This window comes from Branchiostoma lanceolatum, chromosome 6 (assembly GCF_035083965.1).
Source record: "Branchiostoma lanceolatum isolate klBraLanc5 chromosome 6, klBraLanc5.hap2, whole genome shotgun sequence".
NCBI lineage: Eukaryota > Metazoa > Chordata > Leptocardii > Amphioxiformes > Branchiostomatidae > Branchiostoma > Branchiostoma lanceolatum.
In genome coordinates, this window is record NC_089727.1 from 10,869,928 (window position 1) to 10,882,263 (window position 12,336).

The following is a 12,336-nucleotide window of genomic DNA, read 5'->3' on the forward strand; positions in this document are numbered from 1 at the left end:
ATGAATTATTTTCGAACTTGACCCTGGTTCCCACAACCGCTTCTTACCTACAAAAAATTATGAAGATCCATCAACGTTTCCGTCCCTATTTTTGCCCACATAAAAACACACAAACATGCTAAGTCCGCTGCAGTACTATTGGAAAACGCCAGGTAAACGGTTTTCGAACTTGACCTTCCTTTGCACAACCACTAAATCTACACACCTACAAAAGATCACGAAGATACATCAAAGGTTTCTCGAGTTATGCTCTTGACATACATTCAGACCCACCCAACAGCTGGCGTAACCAAAAACATAATCTTCTCGGCGAAGATAATCAATTTTCAGCAATAGACGTCATTCTCATTACTCACTAACTCGACTTAGTAAACAGCAAACATGTTATTTTTCCAGAAATAGCTACTTTCGACAATGCAAATTGAGTTCCTGTTACCTGATGCTAATCACCACCATTTGTGTGTAAATGACTCAGATGCCGCTAAAAAACAAACATCATGGTGTATGTCATCACAATATGGCGGCGGGCCGGTATCGTCAAGGATTTTCTGTCTTTTCCTTGTCGCCAGGGACAGAAGTACATTATCTAAATTATGCAAAAATATTACAACCTGTGATGTCTACTCATCAAATCATAGTGTGCTTTGATAGATTTCACCCATCTTTATGTGTATTTAGTGTATTTTGAAGATGTGTTTTGTGTATTTCGGTAAATACACGTACCGCTATCATAAATCATTGTTTTGTCTGAAACGGAGAAACGAAATGCAAATCACAGGTAGTATAGTATGCTTCTATAGAAAACATAATATCTATTGTGTCCTAATGTTGTTTCAGGGACCTGAGAGGAATAAAAATCAAGAACATCAGCCGTCGGATGTTCAAAGATCTTACGTCGCTGAGTCACATGTAATAAAATATTCCTCTATATCTAACACTCACTGGCTGTTGCTGAACACAACATATCATAAAAATGAAAAAAAATCATTTTAGCATGCCACGGTGACTACAACAAAATAAAGTTTACATCAAACCTTTATTTACTTGTTATATATGTCTTTTTGTGACCTTGAGCATAGTGCTGTGTAAGAGGTAAACCATGATGTCATTAACGGCTGTTGAATGTTACAAATGCTAAATGAAGTCTAATCCCTATAACTACCGACTTTGATTTCCAGCTACTTCAGTAGATTCCGCTACTGTGGGTTCGCCCCGCATGTCCGAAACTGCGAGCCAAAGACTGACGGATTATCGTCATTTAACGACCTTCTGGCTAATGTCGTACTGCGCATGAGCGTCTGGGTCATTGCCATAGTTACCTGCCTGGGGAACACAGCGGTCATGATTGGTCGAACGGTGATGAAGCAGGAGAATAAAGTTCATTCACTCTTCATAAAGAACCTCTGTGGTGAGTATAGTAGATATTATGTCCAGATATTATGTTTTATCATAATAATTAACTTTAGGAAAATGTGGTAAAGGTACAGAAGGACCTTTATGATATAGGCCACCCCCTGTTACAACGAAAATGAATGATGTTATAAGTACAATTGCAATGAATAAATACTTTGCGTGATCATTTTAAAGTTAATATCCGAGTGCATTGAAAAAGATTATATTGTTATCAATACTGTTTCTGTTGATGCAGCGTCTGATTTTATCATGGGTGTCTACTTGCTTATCATCGCCACGAAGGACATGCTGTTCCGCGGCGTGTACCACAGATACACACACGCATGGACAAACAGTCTGAGCTGTCAGATCACCGGCTTTCTGGCCATGCTGTCCGCAGAGGTCTCCGTCCTACTACTCACCTACATGTCCGTGGAGAGATTCCTCTGCGTCGTGTTTCCCTACCGTGACAACCGGCCCAACATCAAGCAGGCTGCTGTTGCAATCTGCTTGATCTGGTTCTTCGGGGTGGTCCTGTGCGCGGTGCCCCTCTTCGTCCCGTACTACTTTGATCACTTCTACGGCAGCAACGGCGTCTGCTTCCCGCTTCACCTACACGAGCCGTACATGACCGGCTGGGAGTACAGCGCCTTCATCTTCCTCGGAGTCAACTTCGCCTCCGTGCTGGTGATAGCGTCTGCGTACGTGGGCATGTTCATCTCCATCCAGCGCACGCGCCAGCAGATCGCCACTCACCTGACCCTCTTCACTGACATGTCTTTCGCCAAGCGGTTCTTCTTCATCGTGCTGACGGATTCGCTGGTGTGGCTGCCCATCACAATCATCAAGTTCATTGCTCTTACTGGAATTCCAATATCAGGTAAAATAGCTGTTCCTGCATGTGTACATATATTGGCCCAAAAAACAATGTCTGAAAAAGATACAGCACAAAAGCTGCTTTAATCTGACACAGTCTTGGTTTTGACGATACAGCTTCATGGTGCTATGATTGTCACAAGGTATTAATCTTCGATCAGCGAGACGATGTGAGTGAGCCATTGTCGTGAACTCGAACCTACGCACATTGTGTCTCTGTTAATAGTTATCATAGGTGAATGGAAGAACCTCAAGCACTCTTTCCATAGGTATTATAATGTTCTGCCCCGGCACAGCAAATAATGATTAAGAAAAGTTAACATTCCTGCATTGCTTCACGCTAGTTCATAACTGTTCTTCCAGGGTCTATGTACGCATGGATTGTGATCTTCATCCTGCCCATCAACAGCGCCATCAACCCCATCCTGTACTCCCTCACCACACGGACCTTCACCACGCTGCTGGAGAACATCGTCAAGGGAAGTCCGTTGAGTCTGCGATCAGGGCGACCCGACTACGAGAAGGCTCCGGATGGTGGGACTGGTTTTTATATATCAATATTGTATATATAGAATACAACACGGGGTATTCCGTATCACCCGAGGTACCAGCCCGACCGCGGGTCGGATCGCCCGACGGCCGTAAGCCGGAGGGCGATCCGACCCGCGGGAGGGCCTGGACCGAGGGTGATGCGGAATACAACGTGTTGTATTTTATTTATGTCATACCTTGGTCATACCCACCCGAAAACATACATTTCAATGCGGAATGCGCCAGAAGTTGAGAGTTTTGTGTCCTCGAACAAGAAACTGTAGCAGCATTGATTCCAATCTCCGAATCCGGTATTCAAATTTCCGACGGCCGCACAACCGGCGCGCTCGAAAATGCGTTCCAAATATTCTATGGAAGCCTGTGTGATAACACTTCCGAACCCTATGTGATCCGGATAGTTATCACACGGTCCGGAACACCCGTATCAGGCCCAGGCATGACATAAAAGCCTATATCAATATTGTATAAGCCTGACATTCTTCCTTCTACTCCTATTTAGCCTGAAGTTAGGCCATATAGTCACAAACCATATAGAAACTCTTATTATGTACACTTGATATTTGTGGAAATAGCACAATTATTTTTACTGAGTATGGATAATCTGTCTTATTTCCCATTTTCTCTTTTATTGATTATACAATGCCATTATTGACATGTATCACAATGATCATGTATGGTATATTTGTTTGCAGCTGGGACGATGACTGGAAACACGTATTCGACAGCACTTTCCTCCTCCTATCCACTCCGACCGCTGAGAAACTACCGAGGCATGCACGGTGAGTATCCCCAAGGACGTCCGTCAACTGCCGCTCATCAACCCGGCGCAACTGCATATCTAGATATCGTGGGGTATTCGCAACAGAGAGTGACCTAGAATTAACTCAATCTTGAATTAGTCGAAGTGGGGTAAAACTATTCTAAATCTTCAATACACATTGAAGAGAACAATGGTTTTGTCTTATCTAAATTTCTCAAGATATCATACACAATTATAGATACAAACTCGCTTTCCTATGCTCTACGTACACACTAAAATGGTGCCTCTTACTTATGTCGTAAGTTATGTCGTAATTTGACAAAGCAAGATATTGTCATTTCGACCAAACAGTCACTTTAGAGGTGCGTCTTACAGGGCACCCCACCAGGTGTAAAAGCATTGGTGCATTGCCATTTATCTATTACAGTAAGTCGCTCAACTGAGTTCGAGGTGTCAGTAACGACAGCCAGCTGCCAACAGAACAACACCGGCAATGGTATCGGGCGTGACCCGTCCATCTCTTCAGTCCTGGGCATGCGCATGCTGAAGCCCAACCTTGATGATGTGCCTGAGCTGCCATCTACCGTCAGCCAAGCAGAGTCGAACCCAGATGGTAAAGACGGCATCAGCGAGTCATCAAACGACGAAAACGTAACAGTTGTCCAAGAGAGCGAAACGACGAAGATGCAAGAAGTTGTGGAGATCCAACACGACGCTGACATTGCATGCGAGCAGATACGCTACAGCGCTGAGAAGGAGGACGGTAACGCTGCTGGGTCAGGAGACTCGGTGCCAGAGGACGACGCTGCTGGGTCAGGAGACTCAGTGCCAGGGGACGACGCTGCTGGGTCAGGAGACTCAGTGCCAGGGCACGCCGCTGGGTCAGGAGACTCGGTGCCAGAGGACGAAGCTTACGGAAACGACGCCGGCACTTCTCCCCAAGATAACAACACCGCAAACACACTTGATGTCATTGTTACAGAAGCTGAGGTCAGTGCAGAAACATCTGGCTACGACACTGACGCGGTGGTGGAGATAAAATGATTTCACATTCAAAAAGATCCTAATCCTGTCTTGTCAGGTTCAGTGAAGTGGTGACGTTGTATTGATCGATTATCCACCAAGAAGAGTAAACAAAGCCAGTGTCAGTGATCAGTGGGTGACAAATCACAGTCAAGACTATGTCTAACTCGTAATTGTAAGATGTGGCCTAAGAATATACTACTGTATATTACTATTACTATTACGAAAATGTTGTCAGAGAAAGTTAAATCGTATTGCATTGGTAAAATAAAACTATATGCGTCGTCGTCTGTTCACCATTGAATGAAAAGATGTAAAATGATTACATAACTAGAGGTTTACGTTCCTTAAACTCCACCTACAATCAATTTTCCTAAGAACTATGCAACTGTCGCACTGATTTCCATATTTTGCTCCTTAAAATTCATCCAAAGGAATAAGGGTATTTCCCATTATTTTACAAATGATGGTGCAGTCTTGATCATAAATACCGAATACGGTTCCTTATTCCCATGCAGCTTCGTGCATAAAATTTCTGTTTTTGCCACCAAGGATCGATATAATATTCTAGTCAATAGTGACAACATGTCCCTAATTGTCATAATTGGCTTCAAATAATGTCCCTTTGAACCAAAATTTATACAATTTGATGTGAAGGTATTGCAAACTTACCTACTTTTGCACATGGAATGCTAATTTGCATGGTTTTCATTCACAAAAGTAGACATATAGAAATGAAGTTCCATAACAAGACCGAAAAGGCCACCAAGGGACCAAATCCAGGACCAACATAGCATAAGTCACTATCTATAACCCCCGTCGTTTGCTTGCACAAACAACCAATGGCACTGATGCACCGTAATGAAGACCTCCGTCAACAAATTGTTTTGTGATTATATTCGTTTGTGCAATATATATTATATAGATTTAATTTAGTAACATAATCCAGAAATAAATATAATCAAAGATGAACAATATCTAATTCGTATACGTAGTCGCTTATTTCTTGTAGTGGTTTGCCAACGTTGTCTATATTACCATTCATAGTAATTGAATAGTTGTCAACGTCGTTGGCGCCTATCCTGAAGTGAGCACCATGTGCGTCAATTAGTGCTATGGATGTCGTTAAAATCTCGTCCGTACGGTGACGTGCTTATTCATAATCATTCCAACCCAAGAGAGTGGACTATTGTTGCTGTACATGTACATCTATGTGTCTCTCTTATAAAATATATATCAATCTATTTATATAATACATGGATTCGAAGGTCTACATTGTGAATCACTCTGTACGAAGACTATTCTCTCACATTGATAGACGTATCATGTCTGACCTTACGTACAGTGGAGATTCTCATTGATGTTGTCAGTGGTGGAAGCAGTGGACAGTAAAGAAATCATTGACGAATGGATAGTGTTTTCTATGTTTTGGTCAAGAGTACCTATGTGCAAAGCTATATTGAAAAGGGTTCAACATAAGTGATAACTTGTCGTGAATCCGCTAACCAAGTGCACCCGTCTTGTAACATTGGCTTCTTGTAAATACATTTGCAAATGTGTTTTTTGTTCTTATTGTATGGATCATGTAAAAGGATTATCAACGTTATATAGATCTAATTTCAAGATCATTGACCTAAAATACAAAGTGTAGAAGTTTGACTGTAGAACTGTCTACAATACGAATTCAACTACATATAAAACCGGCCAACATTGTTTTGTGATGCCGGTATATCTATTTTGGGTTGCACCTTTCCAATATGTCTCTTGAAAATGTCTAAGAGATATAGAGATTGACTGAATAGATGTTGCTGAGGATATGACTACAAAAAAGACGAGACACATGGAGACACTAAGATGATGCATCACATAACAGTCTTGTATTTTACATGTGGTAATAAATGGAGATATGTATCAATCTCTTGTGGTGATATGTCTGTTTTCAAGTTCACTGCATTCTGATTCAACAATTCTATTGAACCTTTTACTAAACAAGAACACTTCAACAATTTATAAACATATGTTTACCGACGACATGATGCACTTACGTTATTACGAACACAACCATACTGGCATGAGAATTCTTTGACGTGTATGCTGCCAACATTTAGATGGCAGTTCACCCCTTGAGTCTAATAAATAATGGAGTATATTCAAAACACGTATACGCATCAGTATCACAACAATGGTCAAATTACAAAGTCTTGTAACAAACACTTTACCACAAGCTTTTGAAGACCATTCTTTTTCTTTCCTTTTCCCATGTATCCTTTATCCCTCATTCGAGAGAGCATAACCATCGTAATACACATAATCATAAGATACGTATAATGATAAGTTATATATATATGAATATTACATGTTCACCACTAATTGCACACTGCCTCCCCACACGTCACTGTTATGTCACACAATATAATGACCCAACACACCTCACTACTATATTGTACAAGGTCTCACCACACTTATCTGATAATTACTACTATGTCGTCCACAAGCTGCATTTTACTCATATCAACGTTATGCCAGCGCATGCGCAGCGAGAAACATAACGTATCATTATGCAAGATACTTCGCACTACGTTGTCTTCCATAGAAAGCACACTGTTGCCCGTATCGCTCAATCTCAGTTCACGTAAAATGGAAGGGTGTTGTTTCCTTCTGGACGCTCACCTCTCAGACAGCTGTTACCTTTCCCTTTCCATCGAAGGCAGTCTGCACACACGGCTCCAAGTTGGTGTCCGGACAGGCCGTTCGTGTTGGAGAGGGCGCCATGGAGTCCGCATGCTCCTCGACACAAAGGATTGCCGGCAGTTTGCTCAAGTTCGCCGGACTTGTTGGAGAGTCGGGCGGGTTGCAGATCTCTGCTTGGATGGTGCTTACAACAGGCGTTTTGCCATTTGTCTTGGGGATCCCGTTAGCTTCGTTGATGCTTGTGTCTCCATCGGATGTGTCAAGTGTGTCGGCAGGTGATGTCACTGCAGTCTGGTCTTCCTTCTGACTCTTCTCGTCTCCGCTGCTTTCCTCTTCTCGGTTTGACGGCTCGCTGCAGGAAGGGTGTTCCGGCACGTCAGCCAAACTGCGCCCATGGAATCTGATGCTGAGCGAGTTAGTCATCATGGGTTCGCTTCCCGTACTGGTAAACTGGATTGGAACACTGGGGTTGCAGCTGGAAGATACTGACATTTCACTTTCCAGCGAGCGTTTTGCTGTGATAAACAACAACAAGACAAGTTGAAAGTGGGACTTTACAGTAAATTTGTAGATGATCAAGGGGTGATGTATGAATACTCCCCATTCAGAACAGTGAGTAGCAGCAAATCTTATGAATCACAATTCATTGTGACGAAGTACGACTTGGCTTCTTCATTGGACACTACATCTCAAACAGGCACCACAGACTTTGCCAAAGCTTTTGATAAGGTGTCACACAATCATTTTCTCCAAACTACTCCAATGGATCTCTAACTTGTCTAAGTTCATGAAGTAGTAGTTGAGGGTTGGCAATGGGTTTTGTCTGGATGGATCATGTCTCCGGTGTACGTACCCAAAGGCATGCTACTTGGACCAATACTGTTCATTGTATACGTGAATGACTTAGCAGACATTTACAATTCCAACATTCGACTTTTCACTGATGGCTGTGTTATCTATAGAGAAATAAGCAACGATCCAGATCACGCACGTTAATTAAACATATGGTAAAAAGACTGGGAAAGGAACTTACACCCAGATAAAAGGCATGTGCATGTTGTACGATTCACACACAACACTTTGACTCTAGATTGGGAAGTAACGAACCCTAGGATGAGCGCAATGGGGCTTTAAGTCCGAAAACAAATCTAGCCAGATTCGAAAATCATGGTGTAAACGGGTGAAGAGTGAACTTCAGTTCGACTTCGGCATTAGGAAATCACCTCTATAAGCTCGGAGAGGTCGTAGTGGGTAGCCAATCTGCGAAGACGAGGTTGGGCCGGTTATACACGTGCTGTTACCACCAGTAGTAGTGACACCTAGCGGTAAGTAAAAGGTAATACGCGTAGAATTAGTACAGTTGGCATATAGTGACTACGAATTGATAGATTTTGAAGTTGTGATAGTTCTTGCAGACACTCAATCATCATATTACTGTCAATCTAATTAGGACAGATCAATATTGTTCGTCGGAACAATGTACATATTGAGCTGATACAATGTTTTATAAAAATCCATGGTCGTGAAGGATGGAAAACACGTATGTTATGAAGATAGGCAAGGTCATCGAAAGCGTCACTAGGCCTATTCCAATAAGAAAGGCAATTTGTAGAGTAAAGAGGGGGGGGGGAACAGTCCTAGGAACTCACCCTGATTCCCCTTGACCACCTCCGGGCCGCAGCTGAGTGGACTCCCCCTAACTACCTGGTCTATGAGCGTGGTGAAGGTTTTGGTGGTGAGGGAGTACAGGATGGGGTTGATGGCGCTGTTGATGGGCAGCACGAATATCACAATCCACGCGTAGGTTGTGCCTATAGTAACGTTTTAATTAAATGTCATATATTTCTGAAAAATGAACATGGTAATGACACCTGTTTCGCTGACTGTTGTAAATTGCTCGCGCCTATAACTGTATTCACCATTAGCCATGAGCTTATCACACGACCGTAAGCTTAAGTCGGAGATCCAATATCAAAGGATTATGGAAATGTGAAAAGGCGAACACAGCGTTCAGACATTCGAAGCAAGACGAGGAAGAAAATTTCTGTCGTATAGTAATTTCACGTACGTTTGCACATTGTCATTGTCGTAAGTTGTCGGTTTCCTCATCAGGCCTGCATACTAATTGCGGGCCGATTTGAGCTTCTCATGAATAAACAAAGGTTCAAAGAAACAAACAAACAAACAAACAAGCAATTTTAGAAACGGTCACCTATATTAGATTTTTTAATGTATACCGACCTGAAATGGGCCCGCTGGTAAGGGCAATGAACTTGATGGCTGTGATGGGCAGCCAGACCATGGAGTCTGTCAGCACGATGAAGAAGAACCGCTTGGCGAAGGACATGTCACTCAGCAGCGAGAAGGGCGTGGATATGGAGCTGCGTGTGCGCTGTATGGAGATGAACATTCCTATGTACGCCGCCATGATCACCAGCAGGGAGGAGAAGTTGATGCCGATGAAGACGAAGGCGCTGTACTCCCACCCTGCCAGATACGGCTCGTGCAGGTGAAGCGGGAAGCACACGCCGTTGCTGCCGTAAAAGTTCCCGAAGTACTGCGGGATCATCAGCGGCACGAGTGCGAGCAGGAACCCTCCCAGCCATATCAAGAGTATAGTCATCCCCGCCTGCCATCGATCGGGTCTGTTGTCACGATAGGGGAAAACAACACACAGGAACCTCTCCACAGACATGTAGGTCAGGAGAAGAACCGACACCTCCGCTGAGAGCATGGCGAGGAAGCCGCTGAGTTTACAGCCGTAACCAGCCTTCCACTCTTCAGCGTGTTGGTTGTAGACACCACGGAGCATGACATCCTTAGAGCCAATAATGAGAAGGTAGATCCCCATGATTAAGTCAGAAGCTGTGGAACCAGAACAAAAAACACTTGTAAAATCCAATTCTTATCTTTTAATTCACACTTTAATTAGTGTCACTCGTCTCTTTCGCTAAGATGAAGATGCTGAGATTTTACTAACTGTCGGAACATCTGTATCGATTCCTGATATGCCAAAGAGAAAGAAGATGCCCTGAAACATACCACATAGATTCTGGATGAAGAATGAGTGAACTTTGTTCTCTTGTTTGATGGCGGTACGTCCGATGATGACCCCAGTGTTGCCTGTACACGTGACGATGGAGACAACCCACACACATGTTCGCAGCACCACGTTGGCCAGCAGGTCTTCAAACGACGAGATGCCGTCTGAATTTGGCTTACAGCTTCGTACGTGCGGGGTGAAGCCACAATACTGGAACTTACTGAAGTAACTTTAAGGCAAAGGGAAAAAACATGAGTTCAACCTTGACTTATCTATCAACAAAACCAAAGTAAAGAGTGTGGAGACCTCATTATCTACATTTATCTTCAAGTACACTGGCATGTACATGTGATGCGGCAGACTCTGAAAGGTTAATGCGTCAAACTGTCTAAGCAATTAAGACAACACTTATCGTATGTACTATAGAGTGTATCATATAAAGGCTGAATTTCTACGCAATTTCATGCATAAAATTAAAAAAAAGACTTGGTAGCTAACGTCTGGAGAAAAAACGAATAATGCCAATGGATAAATGTTCTGTTGTGTTCAAAAGAGGACTGTGACCTGGATGAGTGGATAATACTTAGTACTCTTCTATGCAAACTTACATATATTCCAGACAAGGAAGTCCTTCAAATGTGCTAAGTGAAATGTTTGTGATCTCCAATCCAGACAAGTCCCTGTGTAAAAGAGATGATAAACATCAACAGATATCAACATCACACCGATGATGTCCAAGTAAAAGCCTCTTACACTACCATAAATTATTGTACTTTCAATAACGATAATCGTCCTCTTCTGTTCCAAAGAACATGCACTAAACTGGCACATGACATGAATAACACTTAGTCCTGCCTTCAATTTTCCCGAGATGAAGTTCTCGCTTAGATAAGCTTTCTGGAAAACGAAAGACGGAAAACTTACAGAGATTGCAAGTAGGGAATATCCACGAAAAGATCGGCAGACAACTCTGTCATCGGATTCCAAGACAGATTTCTGAGGGAAAACGTATGAGAAAAAATATCGAAATATGACTAAATGAGTCACATATTAATTTAACTAGACTATACTGCTAGTAACCTAGCGTCAACTCAATCAATCTATTTGCCTTGGTCTGACTAAAGTAACACAGGGCATATTCGATGCCGTACTAACTGGACATCTAGGTAGTATTCTTCTCCTACTCATACTGGGCACATGGTAAGTCGTCATAATCGGCCTTCATGATTTGCAGCTTTCTTCCTGCGCACCCAAGAATTCGTCTGATCTGCGTACTGTTTAACATGAAAAATCTCTTATTCTGCAGTGTGCTGTTTTAGATTGTAAAAATGTATACGACATGCTTCCGAATACTTCAATGAAGACCATATGTAGCACTACATGCACAACTATATCGGAGGTGATGACATTAAATTCGCTGTTACCAATAGGAGAAGAGAACATATTCGTCGACATAGCATAGCTAAAATGTGTTGTAGATCATGTAGTACAGTGATACTCACAGGTGGTTGAGCTCGCTGACATTCCAAAATACGTCACTCGGCAAAGTCTGAATCCGGTTGGCTCCCAGGGAACTGAAATGTGTTTGAAGTGCTCAAAGTTAATGACGCAATGAGTTGAAAACGCAAGCAAGTATACATGGATGCCAACATGGGCGCCAAATGATTGTGAAAATGTGAGAAAAACAGAACATTAAACTCATTAACACATCTGGATTTGATATCAGATTTGGCATGGTGTGTATTTCATTCGTAAATATAATGCAATTTGTAGTATATGATTGGCACAATGAACACCAATTAAAAAGAGAAGCAATGGAAGAACATAGATGAACGTTCAAGCGAATAATTTAATTTAAAATTTAATTGCATAGAAAGCCAATTTGAATAGGACATATATTTCAGCATTCAATGGTTAGTTATAGCACACAAATTCAACACACGCACATACGAACGCTTCCTGCTAAACAGAATATAACTAATATATTGCATATAACTTT

The 12,336-nt window shown here is 42.3% G+C and overlaps 2 protein-coding genes across 5 annotated transcripts in view; one reads left to right on the plus strand and one right to left on the minus strand.

Annotated features, from left to right (window-relative positions):
- Positions 1-6,518, plus strand: part of LOC136436541 (relaxin receptor 1-like) — a 43,585-nt gene extending 37,067 nt beyond the window's left edge. For all 3 annotated transcript variants that reach the window (XM_066430586.1, XM_066430584.1, XM_066430585.1), the window contains exons 15-20: positions 838-909; positions 1,179-1,408; positions 1,649-2,272; positions 2,632-2,802; positions 3,513-3,599; positions 4,008-6,518. In XM_066430586.1, coding sequence (XP_066286683.1) covers positions 838-909; positions 1,179-1,408; positions 1,649-2,272; positions 2,632-2,802; positions 3,513-3,599; positions 4,008-4,624 — 1,801 coding nt within the window. In that variant the 3' untranslated portion in view covers positions 4,625-6,518. The remainder of the gene's footprint in view (positions 1-837; positions 910-1,178; positions 1,409-1,648; positions 2,273-2,631; positions 2,803-3,512; positions 3,600-4,007) is intronic.
- Positions 6,459-12,336, minus strand: part of LOC136436542 (relaxin receptor 1-like) — a 40,547-nt gene continuing 34,669 nt past the window's right edge. For both annotated transcript variants that reach the window (XM_066430588.1, XM_066430587.1), the window contains exons 14-21: positions 11,840-11,911; positions 11,262-11,333; positions 10,946-11,017; positions 10,337-10,566; positions 9,536-10,159; positions 8,944-9,105; positions 8,518-8,613; positions 6,459-7,809 (exon numbers count right to left, since the gene is read on the minus strand). In XM_066430588.1, the coding sequence (XP_066286685.1) occupies positions 7,277-7,809; positions 8,518-8,613; positions 8,944-9,105; positions 9,536-10,159; positions 10,337-10,566; positions 10,946-11,017; positions 11,262-11,333; positions 11,840-11,911 (1,861 nt within the window). In that variant the 3' untranslated portion in view covers positions 6,459-7,276. The remainder of the gene's footprint in view (positions 7,810-8,517; positions 8,614-8,943; positions 9,106-9,535; positions 10,160-10,336; positions 10,567-10,945; positions 11,018-11,261; positions 11,334-11,839; positions 11,912-12,336) is intronic.